Consider the following 16261-nt stretch of genomic DNA (forward strand, 5'->3'; position numbering starts at 1 on the left):
ACAGGCATGACACTGAAACAGTAGCTGAAAGCTTACATCTTGGTCTACAAACATAAGGTTGAGGTGGGGAAAAAGAGAGGAGAAAGAATGGAAAGGAGGAGAGAGAAAGAGACAGAGAGATAGAGACAGAGAAACAGAGAGGATAAGAGAGAGGAGAGACTAAGAGTATTATAGACTTTTGATATCCCCAAACATGTTCCCAGAGACTTCCTCTAATTCTTCCCAAATAATTCCACTGACCAATACTCCAGGAATTCTAATTCTATGAGACTATGAGGCCCATTCTCTAGCAAACCATCACAAGGCATACAATTGCTCTCATCATTGTTGAGAAGGTGTTGTGTTCTTTGGTCACTGTTGTCTACTCTGAGTCCTAGCAAAGTGTGGTGGCTGTGGGACCCTGTTAGAGAGCAGTTATGTGTATTGGAAGGGGATCACAAAGGAATTAAAACAACTACTGGAAAACAGGATTGTAATACTGCAGCAGTTATATGATAACTGAGACAGCTAGTGCGTGGGTAGCACATACACCATGAGTACACTGGACAAAGTAATGATCCATTTTTCTGGATGGTACAAGTAGAACGAGAGCAGATTTACTTATGCTAGACAGAGTGTACAATTTTTAGCTAATAAAGTATTTGTTTCTGGAATTCCACAATCAATAGTTTTGTATTTGAGTCTATGTACAACCGAAACTCTTGTAAACAGAAGTTATATATATTTCCTCAAGCCCCCTTTTCTAGGACTAGATGTTAATCAAGGGTTCTGTAGTTAGCTGTCAATTTTCAGGGATACTTTGTATGTTTGTTAGTGCCAACTGCTTCTTGGGGACAATGAACAAAGCAGACACATTGTCTGGCTTTGTGGATCTTGCAGTCAAATGGTGGAGCAGACAGTCTCTTTATCAGAAAATTACTCCAGAAAAGAAATAGGAAAAAGGAATTGAAAGGAAAATTATACAGATTTAAGGTTTAAAAATATGAAGTTAAAAGAGTAAGTTTCAAAATTCACAGACTCAGGCTTAAACACTGTGAAAAGCAAGTCCAGGCAGCCCCGCCCTGCCGCTAGGACTAACAGACCATAAAGATAAAGAAAAGGAATGCAGGAACTAGCCCGTGTTATCAGGACTGACCCAAACCATCTGGAGAAAGGCACCTCCCCCAGCTTACTCAGAGTCACACCTTAACCAGATGTCCTTCAAACCCTGATACGCCCCTAGCTTCTAAAATCCTGTACACTCCAGTCAATACGTACTCTCCTGCTGTGCTGTAATCTCACTGCCATGTTTAAATGAGCCAATCACTTATAGCCGCGCCAGAAATTAGCCAATTGTGTGTAACCGCGCCAAACCCCCTAGCCTTCCCTATATAAACCCCTGACTTTTGAGCTTCGGGGTCGACACCTCTGTCTCCTGCGCAGGATACATGTCGACCCGGAGATCCCCGTAATAGATCTCCGTAATAAACCTCGCCTTTGCTTATTACATCCAAAATGGTCTCTCTGTGTCTGGGGTCTGCGATTTCCTGAGACTTTAGAAAGGGTCTCTCTTCGGGGATCTTTCAGAATCACTGAATGCCTCAAGGTGGTCCCACTTCTTGCTCATCCCACACCCCACCCACCCAACCACACTCACTGATCTTCAGATTGCTTAAGTTTCTCTCTGAAATTCCTTTTTCTCAAGGACCACTACACTGAACTTAATTTTGTTGTCTGTACCTTGAAACTGAAGCAACTGGATTTCTTGCCAATACTTTAGGCTATATGTCTTTTGCCTGTCTGTTGCCATAGCTTTTGACTATACCCCGCCCCCGACACACACACACACAATCACACACCACCACCTCCATCACTAGTGTCACCGCCCATGCTCAACAGCAAACACTATCATCTTTGTGCATTATACAAAGTAGAAATTCAACTGAAATTGTTTGAGCTGAATTGTTTACCCATTAGCAGTTAACCTCTTAAAATCAGTACAGTCTTTTAACAGACACTGTCAGGACTCTTCTAATTCCAAGCTGGCCACAAGGACATTTTATAATAGATGATTCTGCAGAAGTGACTTTCATTGCCCATCCCCCCACCTCACTCATTGTGGCTGTTGTAAGTCTATCCAGAAGCCTTCAAGCACCAGGTCCTCTCATAGTCAATGGACTGCCAGAAAGTCAGACACATAAAGGAGAGATCTGTTTCAAAAACTCTTAGCAGTCTTAGTTAGCCTTTGAAACCTTATTTATTGTGTTTCATAATACGTCAATTTAGGACTCATGTTTGCTCAACTATGCTAAAAAATGTCAGAACTGAAATCTAAGCTTTCTTTGTTGATTTGAATTTTCCATAAAAGAATTTCTCCTATAATGAAAATAACCAAAAGGGCTTTCATTCATGAAAATATTTGAGGCATCTAGAAGCTTAGTACACGTAGGAGGACTTTTGTACTGGCCTTTTTGAAGAAAATTTCTTTTAACTCTTTTTTAACTATATTTTAAATGTTGTGATAGATCTCTCAGTATTTGCTTCTTTGCAAATGACCACAAAATAGATACTAATTTTATGAAAAGATATTTTCACTGGGGATGGACATAAGTAGAGGGTAGATCAAGGTTAGTCTTTGTCAAAGAGAATCAAGATCAAACAACCTCCTGGGGTAATGTGCAGAGAAAAGTAAATGATGAATTTGCCAAGGCCAAAGAGTGATGAAAACACAGGGAGCGGGGGAAGGGGCGCTTTCTATGGATCCAGGTAGGTAACTGTCATTATCCTTCCTGTCATTGATTATGATTTCCCCAGTCTGACTTTTAGTTTGCTTGTAGGTGACCTTCCTCCCACCTCAACTTCATTCACTAGAGATGTCAACACTTGTTACAAGGTCAGGTCTGGGCTCCTAACCCTTCGCTGTCACTACAGACAAATACTTGCTGAAGTTCCTCTTTTCACAATATCTTCAATTCTCTGGCCACCCTACTTCTAGTGTAAATAGGATTTCTATAGCTCTTTCCCACAACCTTCCCACACCTCCTGCCTTTTCTCCTAACCCATCCCTACTTCTCTATGCTAACCACTGACCTGCAGAAACACTCCTGATCAGGGAACCCAAAGCTACCACACTTCCCTAAGACACAACAAGAACCATGGGAACCAAGGAAGAGAATACTCATCCAACAGGACAAGACTGGATATTAGCACCTAGAATCACCTCATTCATGACTTTTCCAGATACCTAGACACCAGTCTCAAACCAAAACCAGGATCAGCCAAGACAATATGCTTCTTCTAGAACCTACCATTCCTACTATAGTAAAACTTGAGAAAAGCAATGAAGCTGAAGCACAAGACCCAGCATTCAAATTAGCAATCATGAATGTGACCAAGAACTTAAAAGAGGATATGCGTTAATCTCTCAATGAAGTCTGTGAAAACACAAAGAAACAGTAGAATGAAATGATGAAAACAGTGCAAAATGTTAAATAGAAATAGAATCAGTAAATAAAATCTAATCTTAAGTGAAGCATTTAGGATATCAAATAAAAACCTCACTAACAAACCTTGCCAACAGAGTATAAGATATGGATAGTAGCTCATAGTGCTGAACGCCTACATTTTAAAAAACTGGAGCATCTCATTAGTAACAATGGCACCAGAAAGCTATGGAACAAAAAGAAGACCTAACACCCAAAAGGAGTAGATGCCAAGAAATAGTCAAACTCCAGAGCTACAAGTAATAAAATAGAAATGAAAAGAAGCACACAGAAGCAAAGAAAAAAGGAGTTGGTTCTTTTGGAAAATGATGGACAAGCCTTTAGCTAAATTAACTCAAAGATAGAGAGAGAAAAAGCCAAGTTAAATATAGAGATGGAAAGGAGGATATATAAACAGACAGTGAGGAAATCACAGAATTGTGAGGACACACTATACAAATCTATATTGCATCAAACTGGAAAACTTGAAAGAAATAGGTAGATATCTTGATTTAACTTACAAAGATCATATAAAATTTAAAGAGACCCACAATTCCTTGTGAAATAGAAATAATAATTAAAATCTTTCAACCAAAAATAAAACAAACAAAAACCCAACAAGCAAAATCCCACCCAGGGACAGATTTCTACCAGACTTTCACAAAAAAACAAAAACAAACAAACAAAAAAACCCACAAATACAACTCAAGTTATCCTCAATATAGAAACTGAAGAAGCTTTACCAAATTATTCTTTTTTTTTTTTTTTTTTTTTTTTTTTTTTTTTTTGGAGCTGGGAACCGAACCCAGGGCCTTGCGCATCCTAGGCAAGCACTCTACCGCTGAGCTAAATCCCCAACCCCTACCAAATTATACTTATGAGACCACAATAACCCTGATACCTAAGTCACACAAAGACTCAACAAGAAAGTGGCAGATCAGTATCCTTTATGGACATAGATGCAAAAATTCTCAATAAAACATTGACAGACCAAATCCAAGATCGCATCAAAGAGATTATCCCTAATACTCAAGTAGGCTTTAGCTCAGAAATGAAGGAATGGCTAAACATTGATAAAGACAATCCATCCCATCAGCAGACTGAAAGACAAAAGTCACATGATCTTCTTAAAAGGCAGAAATGGCCTTTGACAAAATCCAGCCTCTCTTCATGATAAAGGACAGAGTAAAGCTACAAGGGACATAGGGCAACATAATGAAGATAATGTACAACACGCACACAGCCAAGGTCAATCTAAAATTTGAGAAAAACTCATAGCATCACTACTAAAATCAGAAAGGATAGAAAGATCTCCCATGCTCATCTATCTGCAAGAATTAATATAGTAAAAATGGTTATTTTTCTAAAAAACAATGTAGGGAACCAATGTAAATCTCTTCAAAAATTCCACACAGTTTTCACAGAGTTTGCCAAAACAACTTTCAGCTTCTTATGGAAAAATGAAAACCCCAGAATAGCCAAAACAATCTGGAGTAGTAAAAGAACTGTTGGAGGTGTCACCATCCCAGATTTCCAGTTGTGCTACGGGGCTACAGTAATAAAAAAAGCATTGTATTGGCATTAAAAACAGATATGTTGGGGCTGGGGATTTAGCTCAGTGGTAGAGCGCTTACCTAGGAAGCGCAAGGCCCTGGGTTCGGTCCCCAGCTCCGAAAAAAAGAACCAAAAAAAAAAAAAAAAAAGAATATCTATTTTAAAAACAGATATGTTGATCAATGAAATTTAAGTGAAGACCCAGACATAAATACCAGACATGGACACCTGATTTTTGTCAAAATGCTAAAAGTACACACTGAGAAAGAAAATGCAGTCTCAAGAAATTGTACTGGCCAAACTGGATGTCTTCAAGTTGAATACAAATAGATCTGAATTTATTACCCTGCACAAAACTCAATTTCAAGTGGATCAAGAACCTCACTGAACCCCATAAAAGACAATGTAGCCAAAAGGCTTGAACCTATTGGCACAGGAAAACTTTTTGAATATAACACTAATTGCACAGATGCTAAGATCAACAGTTAATAAATGGAATCTCGTGTCATTTAAAAGCTTCTATATGGCAAAGAACACCAACGTTCAGACAAAGCAGGAGACTACAGAGGGGAAAAAAAGATCTTTACCTGTTATGAATGATGGAGTGTTAACATATAACACAAACACACACACACACACACACACACACACACACACACACACACACACACACACTCTTTTCAGAAAATGCTGCTGGGAAAACCGGAGATCCACATGTAGAAGAATGAAACTATATTTCTATCTCTCATCCTATACAAAGGTAAGGTCAACACCAAATATACAAATGACCTTAATGCACTATCTGAAACTCTTAAACTACTGAGTTTGTATCTGAATGTTTTGTATACTTAAAGTTTGATGAAAACATTTGCTAAATCTGAGAGTTTTCTGGTAGAGTCTTTAGGGGAAAATGACCTAAAGTTTTTCCAGCCTATTTTTAGATATTTGATTGTATCTTTTAAAAAATATTTACTGTGTGTGTGTTTTATGCACATCCATATTACACGTATATAGAGGTTACAGAGAGATGTCAGTAAAAAATATTTACTCTGTGTGTGTGTGTGTGTGTGTGTGTGTGTGTGTGTGTGTGTGTGTTATGCTTATAGAGGTTTCAGAGCGATGTCAGGAAAATGCTTCAAGATATAAGTATGAGAAAGGACTTTATGAATAGGACTCCAGCTGTCCAGTTATGAAAATAACTGGCAAATGAGATTTCACAAAATTAAAAGGCTTCTCAGCTAGGGAGATAGCACAGTGAATAAGAGCTTATGCTTCTCAAGTGTGAGAACCTGAGTTTGAATTTCTAGCACTCTGCACACCCAAAACAAGTACTGTTGCTTGCCCTTCTCACTCCAGCATTAGGGAACAAAGATAGGAGAGTTCAGGCTGTGTATATAATAAAGTACCTATGGGAACAAAGAGAACTGATGTGGAGGAGAGGAAAGGGAAGGCAAGGTGAAGAAATTGGTCACTGTACAGTAACCGTATATATTTTTCTGAAAATGATCCTGTGTAACATAGTACCAGGTATGAGTGATACATACAAAACACTTTTAGTAGAAAAACGTTAGGTCATGTGAATGTTATATGGCCACTAAAATCAAGTTGTAGAATACTGAATGTCACAAGAAAGAGTCACGACACCACACTCTTTTAAGTCCTCAAGTGATTTTGATGTATCTAATGTAAGTGCATGTGCTTGTAGGATGTCACAAGAAAACATCACAGATTATGTAGCTTTATGGGCTTAAACAACAGACATTTATGTCTGACAGTTCTGGTTCTGAGAAGTTCAAGATCAAGTGCTTGTTCATTTGTTAAAGGACTTCCTGGATCCAGATAGCTGCTCTCTTACAATATCTTCATGTTCCCTAGGTGGGAAGGTAGGGAGAAGCTCTCCGAAGTCTTCTCTCACAAGTACAACAAAACACCATCAGATTAAGCTCCCATTTCAGACTTCACTTAATGTAATTACGTTGGAAAGACCCTCTCTGGTTAGGTCTTCAACATATGAATATTTAGGGACTCAAGCATTCAGTATTTTATAAAATATTCAATGAACAATGTATATACATGGAAAAGAGGCCTGTACATATGTATGATAGGAATAGGAGTGGTTGACATTTTTTCCTATTGTATTGTTTTAAAATAAAAAAATAAAATAAAATAAAAAATAAGAATGTATGTTACTTTTGCATTAGAAAGACATTATCAACCATTTACACAAAGTTACCAATTTTGTATCTGTAGATTTCAGATAGTATTAACCAGCTACGTATTGCAAGCACTCAGAAAAACCCTCCTTCTGCAGCTGGAGAGATGGCTTCTCAGTTACCATTACTTACTACTCCAGCAGAAGGCCTGAATTAAGTTCCCAGCATTGAAGTAGGGTGACTCACAATAGTCTTTAACTTTGAATCCAGGAGGCTCCAACACCTCTGGCCATTAAGGGCTACCACATTCATGCACACATACCTGCCCATGGACACATACAGAGAGCTATACTTTCAAAATAAAATAATCCTTTTTAAAAATTGCAACTGTAATAAAAATGGATAGACTCCCTTTCTTACCATAATTCCCTAAACAATACAACATAACCATTATTTACATAGCATTTACATCGCATTAGGTATTATAAATAATCTGGAGATTATTTAAAGGATACAGGAGGGTTGTGTAGGTTATATGCAAATGTCATGGCATTTTATATCAGGGACTTGAGCATCCATAGATTGCAGTATCCTTGCAAGCTCTGGATCCAATCCCCGCAGGCAGGAAGCTGAGAATATTTCTAACCTCATTCCCTAGGAACCAGTCCTCGCTGATCAGACCATGTGCAGAGTCTGCCCAATGCCAGGCAGACCCCCGAATCACTTTGAGCAAAGCACACACGGAACAGCGGGGAACAGAGGCGCTGGCTGAACTTCCAAAGGAACTCATAAGAGATGTTACAAAGACAAAGCTTTCATGGGTTTCAAGAAATGATGACTTTTCCAGGAGAACCTTATTATAAATGGGATTTCCAAAGAATATAAAAGCCAAACAGGAATAACTAATGCTTGAGGGAGACTTTTAAGTTTAACAAAGCCATCTCCCATTCATTAATTCATTTGATCTTCATAACAAGTATGCAGGCAGGGTGGCTATTAGCATTCCTATTTAACAAGGAGGACATGAAGGTAGGAAGTGATTAAGAGACAGACCCCAGTCCCACAATTAGCAAGCAGGACTGGGTCGCTGGGATCTCCGTCCATTGCCTGCTCCCTGCCTAAATGCCTGGCCTTACAGGTCTTTTCCAGCCTCATTCAAATGCCAGGATATTCTAAGCCCTTATTGAGACATAAACTTTCCATGGTTTTCTTGTGATTAGTTATGCTGGGTGAGGCTGGAAAAATATTGTAATGCAAACAGCAAGCTCCGTAGACTATTTCCACCCCAGACAGACACCTTCTCAACTCCAGAGTGTCACACTGTTGTTTCTGGGCATCAAGGGTGTGATGTTTTTCATTGACTATAAGCTGTTGCTCATTTTCCCTGAGACCCAGACAGGTAATGCTGCTTCAGAAGCTAAGTGTAGCAAATTCCATCACGGTCATGTGCTTGGGTACAATGTGTACTTAATCCCTGTTGACTAACTAGTTGTATAATAGTAAACATATGCATACCCCCACCCCCATGTGCACACACGCACACACACACACACACACACACCACACACACTACACACACACACACACACACCACACACACACACACCACACACACACACACACACCACACACACACTACACACACACACACACACCACACACACTACACACACACACACACACACCACACACACACACACCACACACACACACACCACACACACACTACACACACACACACACACCACACACACACACACCACACACACACACACACCACACACACACTACACACACACACACACACCACACACACACCACACACACACACACACACACACACACACACACAGTCTTAACCTCTATGTTAATTAAGAGTTTCCCATGTAAAGACATTATTTTATGTACTAGATGACTTCACAGTTTTTTCATGCAGTGTAAGAATATAATTTAAATAATTTTTGTTTTAAACACTCAAATATGGCAGTTTGGGAGATAGTTTACACAACTCTATTTTTAATGAACTGATTTAACTATAGATATTATAACTGCAAATAAAACACATTTACAAAAAGCTGTTGTCTTTAGAATTGTAAATCTGGCAAGGTTTTTAGCAGTGGAATCTTAGATAAATAAAAAGTTGCATCTTTTAAAACTGTGGGTGCTAATTGGGTTTTTCTTATCATCATGAAGAGTAAAGGCAGATGTTGATCGGAAACAACTCTTTATCATGCACAGTGGTCCCGAGAGATGACATTTTTTTTGATGCCCTTATTTGTTCTGATTCATTATCAATTCAATTTACCTGCTGGTCACATACCTATTCTGACTTGGAAATACCAGCCAATGATAATTCAGGAGATAGCTATTACTAGAAAGGAAGTATCCAACGAGAATGTCATGAACATGTTTTGCCTGTGGACTACAGCCCGTCAAGGTGAGATAAACTAATCGTTTCACCTTGACGTGCTAAATTAAGTAGTGTGAAGAAATCAGAAGACAATGGTGAATAAAATGAGCCGAGTGAATAACTTGCTATTTCCTTGCATAAATAAGTCTCTTGTGATGATTAAAGCCGAGTGAATAAGTTTAAGGGTGGGGGAGGAGAGGTGATTATTGTACATGCCCAGAGAAAGCATCTATAATTATTTCATGATAATTATTTGCAGTCAAACAGAGGTAGTCGTAGGGGTTGTGGTTATATATTTATCCAGGAAATGAGGAAAGGCCAAATTTGTCCTCTTAACGCCGAAAAGTTGGGTTCAAAATCATCTCTTCTGAAATGAAGAAATAAGTGTAAAGGCGGTCACGTAAGAGAAGCTCAAATACTGAAGGAGGTGCATACTGGAGCCTGTTGGCTTGGGGGTACAATGGAGGCAAGTGCAGAATAAGAGCCAGTTTCCCTCATTCTCTTCTCTTAGCCTTAGTCTTCTCCCTCACATAGTCCATTCCACTCCAGCTGCATGGATCAGTTATTACCTACGTCAACAGGCACCGAGGAAGCATTGGAAACAGTCCTCATACCAGGGGACTTCTGTATAGGGAAGCTTCATTAGGTGAATGTCTTCTCTACCTAAATTTAGCCCAACTAGAAGTCTCCTATGGAACACTGGACGGAAAAGTGAATCTCAAAGCAGCAAATAGAAGCTGAAGAGAAGGACGTGTTACAAGGCAAAAATTTTAGTGGAAAAGATGTCTTTCTAGGGGTCTTACAGACAGCTTGCCCCTCAAATACATGTGGACATGTGTGTGCATGCTCATGTATGTTTATATGTGGAGGTGTATATTAGACCATATGGATATATGTGGTATAATCTGCCCTTTGTCCCTCACTTTTAATCACAGATGCCTATGTTCCCTACAATTTCCTGAGCAGTAGGCCTTTGGTGATTTGAATTGTTTTAGCTCTCATAGACTCTGTCTTTGAATGCTTGGCCCATAGGGAGTGGTGCTATCGGGAGATATGGCCTTGTTGTAATAGGAGTGGCCTTGTTAGATGAAGTGCATCACTGTGTAGGTGGGCTTTGAGGTGATATATGCTCAAGCACTACCCAGTGTGGAATTCAGTCTCCTCCTTTTGTTTGAGTTAATAAAGCTGTCAAAATACCACTGACTGGGTGGGATGAAGAATAGACATTTATGTTCTTATTGCTGTATAGGCAAAGGTTCCAGATCAAGGTGTTAATGGCAATGGCTTCCCCTGATGCCTCGGTTGGGAATTTAAGATGGCTGCTTCTGCACAAGTTATTTTCTCTGTGCATATTCATGATTAGGGTCACGTTTGCTGTCTAAATTTCCCTTTTCTCTAAAGACACTAATCAGATTGAATTAAGGGCATTCAGACATTTTAATCTCATCATGACAGTCTTTACTTCTCTAATTTAATATATTGTTTCTACTTTTAAAAAATTTTCTGGGCATGGGATGATAGGGCAGGTGAGGGGTGAGGGGGAAGGAAGGATCACTAACAGTAAGGATGTTGAAAAAACACCATACAGGAAGTTACTATTTTATAAGCTTCCTAAACACACAGAAATAGAGGGAAGGCCTGTATGTATGTATGTATGTATGTATGATGTATGTATGTATGTATGTATGTATGTATGTATGTATGTGAGACAGAGAGGGGGGGAGAGGGAGTGGGAGAGGGAGAGGGAGAGGGAGAGGGAGAGGGAGAGGGAGAGGGAGAGGGAGAGGTCAGAGATCAGAGAAGAAGGAGCTTTGGTGAGAAAATGTCTCCATAAGATCATACTGTCAGGAATTTTCATAACTAGGGATTCACGGGGAAAGCCCAACCCACTGTATCTAGGGTAATTCCAGTGTGGTAGTTCTGGGTTCTAGAAGAAAGCAAACTAAGAAAGACATGGAGAGAAAGTCTGAAAGAGGTACCCCTCCATGGCCTCTGCATACCCTCATGCCCCCAGGTTCCTGCCCTGTTTGAGTACCTGTCCTGACATCCTCCGGTGATGAACTACCAGTGTGGAAGTGTAAGTCAAATAAACCCTTTCCTCCCGAACTTGCTTTTGGTCATGCTGTTTCATTCCAGCAGTAGTAACTCTAATTAAAACATCCTCCCAAATTGAAAACCCAGTGGCAGACGTGAGATACTTCTCTTTGAAATGCTGGTCAGGAGACCCCTCAAAATATGGGCCACAGAACTTGAGGATAAAACCCAATTGATGAAGATAAAGTATAGTTTGATCACAAGACATGGAGAAATCAAATTTCTAGTTACCTTTTACAGTACTAGCCATTGACTTTCTAATTGTATGTAAGGCTACAGGAGGAAACCCAAGGCCGGTGTTATGAATCTAGTTAAGAACTAGAGCTTGGACAACTTATAGTCTCCAAGGATAAATCTATTATTATTATTATTATTATTATTATTATTGTTGTTGTTGTTGTTGTTGTTGTTATTGAGAAATTGGCATAGTATCTTCCCTCAAAATTTGTGTTTCTCTGCCTGTTGATCAGTGCAGTTTTCAGGCCTCATCAGAGAAGTCTGTAGACTATGGTTGATGTAGAAACTCACAACTGGCTACAGTGTAGAGAATTAGTGTCTGTGGAGTGCTCAGCTGCCTAAGGCTTAAGAACAACCATGGGAGAAAGATTAGAAGAATCCTAAAAGCCAGGGGTAAGGGAGTACCAGATCCAAAAAAGTATTTTCTGGACATGAAAATATGAGCTCACTCGTGAACACACAGCATGTATGTTTGCCTGCACAAGACCTGCACAAGATGAAGTCAGTCAGCATTCTAATTTGTGAGAGAGGCTCATGAGGAGCTATTAACAGTTGATGGCTATTTATGGACGCAAAGCCAGTTTTCTTCAAGGATATGGCCTTTGGTAGGCTAACCATGCTCCAGTGAATGGGTCCATAGCCATAAGTATTTGAGAAGGATAAATTGAACTCAGTGAGATTTTTTGGGGGGAGGGAACAAAATGAAACACAATTTGGAGAAAATATCAATGGGTGGGGTAGATCTGGGAGGAGTTAAGGGGAAGGATCCGAGCTGAATGTGATTAGCACACTGTATTCGTGTTTGTTAGACCTTCTCCAGGAGACACCACGTCCTGCAGTGCAGTGCATCTGGCATATCTGAGATCTTAGCCATTTATGAAAGATGAAAGTAAGTTTACATACTAAAATATGCTGTGCACTTATAAGAGAGATTCTAAATGAACAAACAAAACAAAACCTTACCTCAGTTCAGGTGAGTCTTCCCGCCTCAATTAACCTAATCTAGATAGCCCCTCACAGGTGTGCCCAGAGAAACTCGTTTTCTAGGTAACCTAGATTCTGTAAAGTTGACAATATTAACCATCTCAAACTATTTTAACATAGGGTACTAATCTTTGTCTCAAAGCTACTCACCTACCTTCTGAGAAAGGGGTGAGGGTCCTGGCATTCAAATATATGCATTTAGGAAGCAGGTACACCATTAGGAGCTAGGAACAGAGCTGATGCAGAATTTGTTATTATTAGAACAATAACAAAATACAAATGTCAAACTTATGAGCATTTAAGACAAGAATTTGTATTGTTTCAAAAGGGATTAGGGAGCTTCTTCTTTCCCCCTCCAAATGTCACTGAAAAACACATTTTGCCCACATTGACAATCTGGAGTTAATAATTCTGCCATACAATTGTGGCAGCCTCTAGAATATCCATTAAACAAAGAAACAAGCGAACAAAACCCCTGCTTTTCAGTTCACAGTTCTTTTTGAGGGCCTTTGGGGAAGAGATAGTAACAGTTCCATGTATGGCTCATATCCAAGTATTTAAAGGGACAGCATCACTAAAAGAACTGTTGGGCAAGAGATGCTTGTCCCTACAGGATGCCATGTGTCTTTTCTTAAAACGTAATGTTCTTACTTGGACAAGGCATATATATACCTGTGTAGATTTGCAACAAGAAGGGTGCTTGCAAATGACATCTGGGCCTTTGGGGCACATCACAACAGTCTAACAAAGAGAACGACAGGTACACAAGCCGTCAAGAGATCTGGGTTCAAGTACAAGTTCCACAGCTTACTGTGATCAGGATATTCTATGATTCTATATCTCCAATGTATTAATCCATGTCCAAAAAGAGGTAATAACTAAAGGGTTGAAGCTGCACTTACTCTTTGTCAACATCTCCAATCATAAAAGATGAACGGTTATCAGAAAGCTGTCCTCACGTGCCCCTGGCCCTCAGACCACTAGGATGGCACTCTGAATGGTACGCTGCCTGCTTTTCTTTTCTGGGCCTCTGGGCACTAGGCAGTGAAATCATGCAAAGCTTGGAAGGCTCCCGCCTGCATGATTTATGGCTGTAGCCATTGCTTTATTCCCTCACTTTCATAAGCACCAACTTCTGTTAGAAAACTTGGGGGAAATCTGCCAATCCTGGGCTATTTTGGGGTTTCTTCATCATCTCTTGACCTTTGATTTGACAAGGCAAATAACAAAATGAAAAATGGGCTTTCCAGTCTTGACCATGATTACGAACCAGAACAAGCAGCATCGGAAAGGGGAAGCAGAAAAGCTCCCAGTCAGTGTTGAACGAGTAGGGAAAAGAGAAACTGAAGATTTCGGTCACAATGTCCCGATAAAGCAAATTATTTTAAGTATGACAAATTATGTTCCTAATTTGCATCTATCTTTGTGAGATAGAAATGGAAGCTGAAGAAATTGCCATGCCATTTTAAGTGTCTGTCTGTATCAGGCACATCATGAAGACTAATTTTACACCCTTCACTTGTACGGGAGTGGGGCCTAAGGTCTATGTCATCTAGTTCATATCTAGTTCATATTGATAATCTGTAGAGGCTAATCCCAAAGTTAACACGTCAGAATGTTACTTACTGATGACCCAAGTCTCCTGCATTGTCTTGTAATCTTGTAGGAGCACCAAGGTATTTCAGTGCTGTTGATGGTTTTTCATTCTTGCTATATATAACGTGCCTAAATTTGAAAGTGAAAGCAAAGTAATGAGGAAATTTGCAAAGCACAGAAATACATTTTGCTCATTCCAGTCCTGCATTTTTTTTTCCCTTGCAGGTAAGGAAGAAAGGTGCCATGTGTGAGCTAATCTATTTAAATAAAACCATGGGCTCTTTTACGATTTCAGGGGGAAAATATTTTTCAGACATTTACATGCATAAACAATCGCTCTATGAAAGCTAAAGTTAGTCATACAGTCTACCTAGATCCTGAGAACATGCGCATACATTAAGCCATTTCAAAAATTAATAAAACTCTCTAAATTATGCATGGCGCAGAGGGTGAAAAAAGTTGATAACAGGAACTGCTGCCTGCCTGGTGCTATGAATTTGGTAACGCACTGAGAGCAACCCTATGGCTATGCACTAGAGAAGATCATAATAAGGTATAATTGTTGCTTGTTCATTTATGTGAACTCTAAAACTATATCAAATAACACTTAATTATACACATAGAATCCCATTACAGCGAAGAACTCACACTTGAATAGCTCAGGATAAGTGAGGACATTTAATATTATTTGGCTCCAATAGGTGCAAAAGAGATACAAAGTAGCAGCTGCGAATTAATTTAGAGTTCTAGATTTGCAACCCCAAAAGAAAATCTAAAGAATATTTCCTGCAGTTTGAATATGTAAAGTTTTAACTGCTCCATCTGGTACATGCCCTCTGATTACCCAGAATGCTGGCTGGCAGTTTGAGGGACGCATTTGAGAGCCAGCCAAGTTTAAAGGTCTATTGGAGGTAAAACAATGCCCACCCTTTAACAAGAGCAGCATTGTTCCTTAACAATGAAGCTCTCTGGCTTATTTGAATGTCAACAATTCAGAAAAGTTGATGTTTGGAGCCATCAAATAAAATGTTTTTGTGAAACAGTTTATTATTTCAGTGGTAATTATTTGAATCATTCATGGTAAAGGATGTTTGCTAATGAGAGCTTGGCTGCTGTAAATTCCAGAGAGACTGAATGCTCTTTGTGCTGACAAAAAGACCCAAATCACTGGAGAGCGACTGACTGGACAAATCATTCATCTATGCAAATGCCAGCCGAAATGGTCAGATGCATTTATTACCCTCCTCATTATAGTAAACAAGGCAGGAATCGTGACTGGCAGTTATCAACTTGCCCTGAAGTATGATTTGTTCTCCTACCACTATTTAAATGAGAGGAAAAAAGGCATGCCACCAGGGACTTTGTTGGTTTATAAAAGAGTAAATGTCACATAGCCCAGTGCTTAAAGACTTTTGATTGACAAATGTTTTATTTGACATATCAAACAATGATGGTTTTCATATCAAATAGTCCATATTTGTTAGCAAAAAATCTTAACCCCTTGAAGTTTGGCCAATGCTTTAGCTCACTTCTGCCAATGCTTAGAAACTAGAACACAGATGGCAAGTTACATTAAAGGCAATACCAAATATCTCTACACATAATGTGCAAAGACCTAAAAATACCCTGCATTGGGTGACAGAAATGACACAGTGTTTTATCACAACACATATAGTGTAAAATGTTCCTCTGAACTGATAATGCAAATTAAAGTGATGTTGACCTACTTGCACTTACTAAGTATTCTTCTGCTGTTTAGTGCAAGATAAGCT

At 39.3% G+C, this 16261-nt stretch overlaps 1 protein-coding gene across 13 annotated transcripts in view; it reads right to left on the bottom strand.

The window, feature by feature from the left end:
• The window catches only part of LOC120102844 (uncharacterized), a 67454-nt gene extending 52822 nt beyond the window's left edge, over positions 1–14632 (bottom strand). For 5 of the 13 annotated variants that reach the window (XR_015620164.1, XR_015620166.1, XR_015620163.1 and 2 more), the window contains exons 1-2: positions 14520–14620; positions 13048–13129 (exon numbers count right to left, since the gene is read on the bottom strand). Coding sequence is in view for 2 of the 13 variants with exons in the window: in XM_087551498.1 (XP_087407624.1) it covers positions 13048–13091 (44 nt within the window). In the remaining 11 variants the exon portion in view is untranslated. Of the gene's footprint in view, positions 1–13047; positions 13130–14519 lie in introns of all 13 variants that reach the window. The other 8 variants (XR_015620171.1, XM_087551500.1, XR_015620169.1 and 5 more) reach the window with 6 other exon arrangements.
• Between the last annotated feature and the right edge of the window lie 1629 nt (positions 14633–16261).

This window comes from Rattus norvegicus, chromosome 5 (assembly GCF_021556685.1).
Source record: "Rattus norvegicus strain SHRSP/BbbUtx chromosome 5, alternate assembly SHRSP_T2T, whole genome shotgun sequence".
NCBI lineage: Eukaryota > Metazoa > Chordata > Mammalia > Rodentia > Muridae > Rattus > Rattus norvegicus.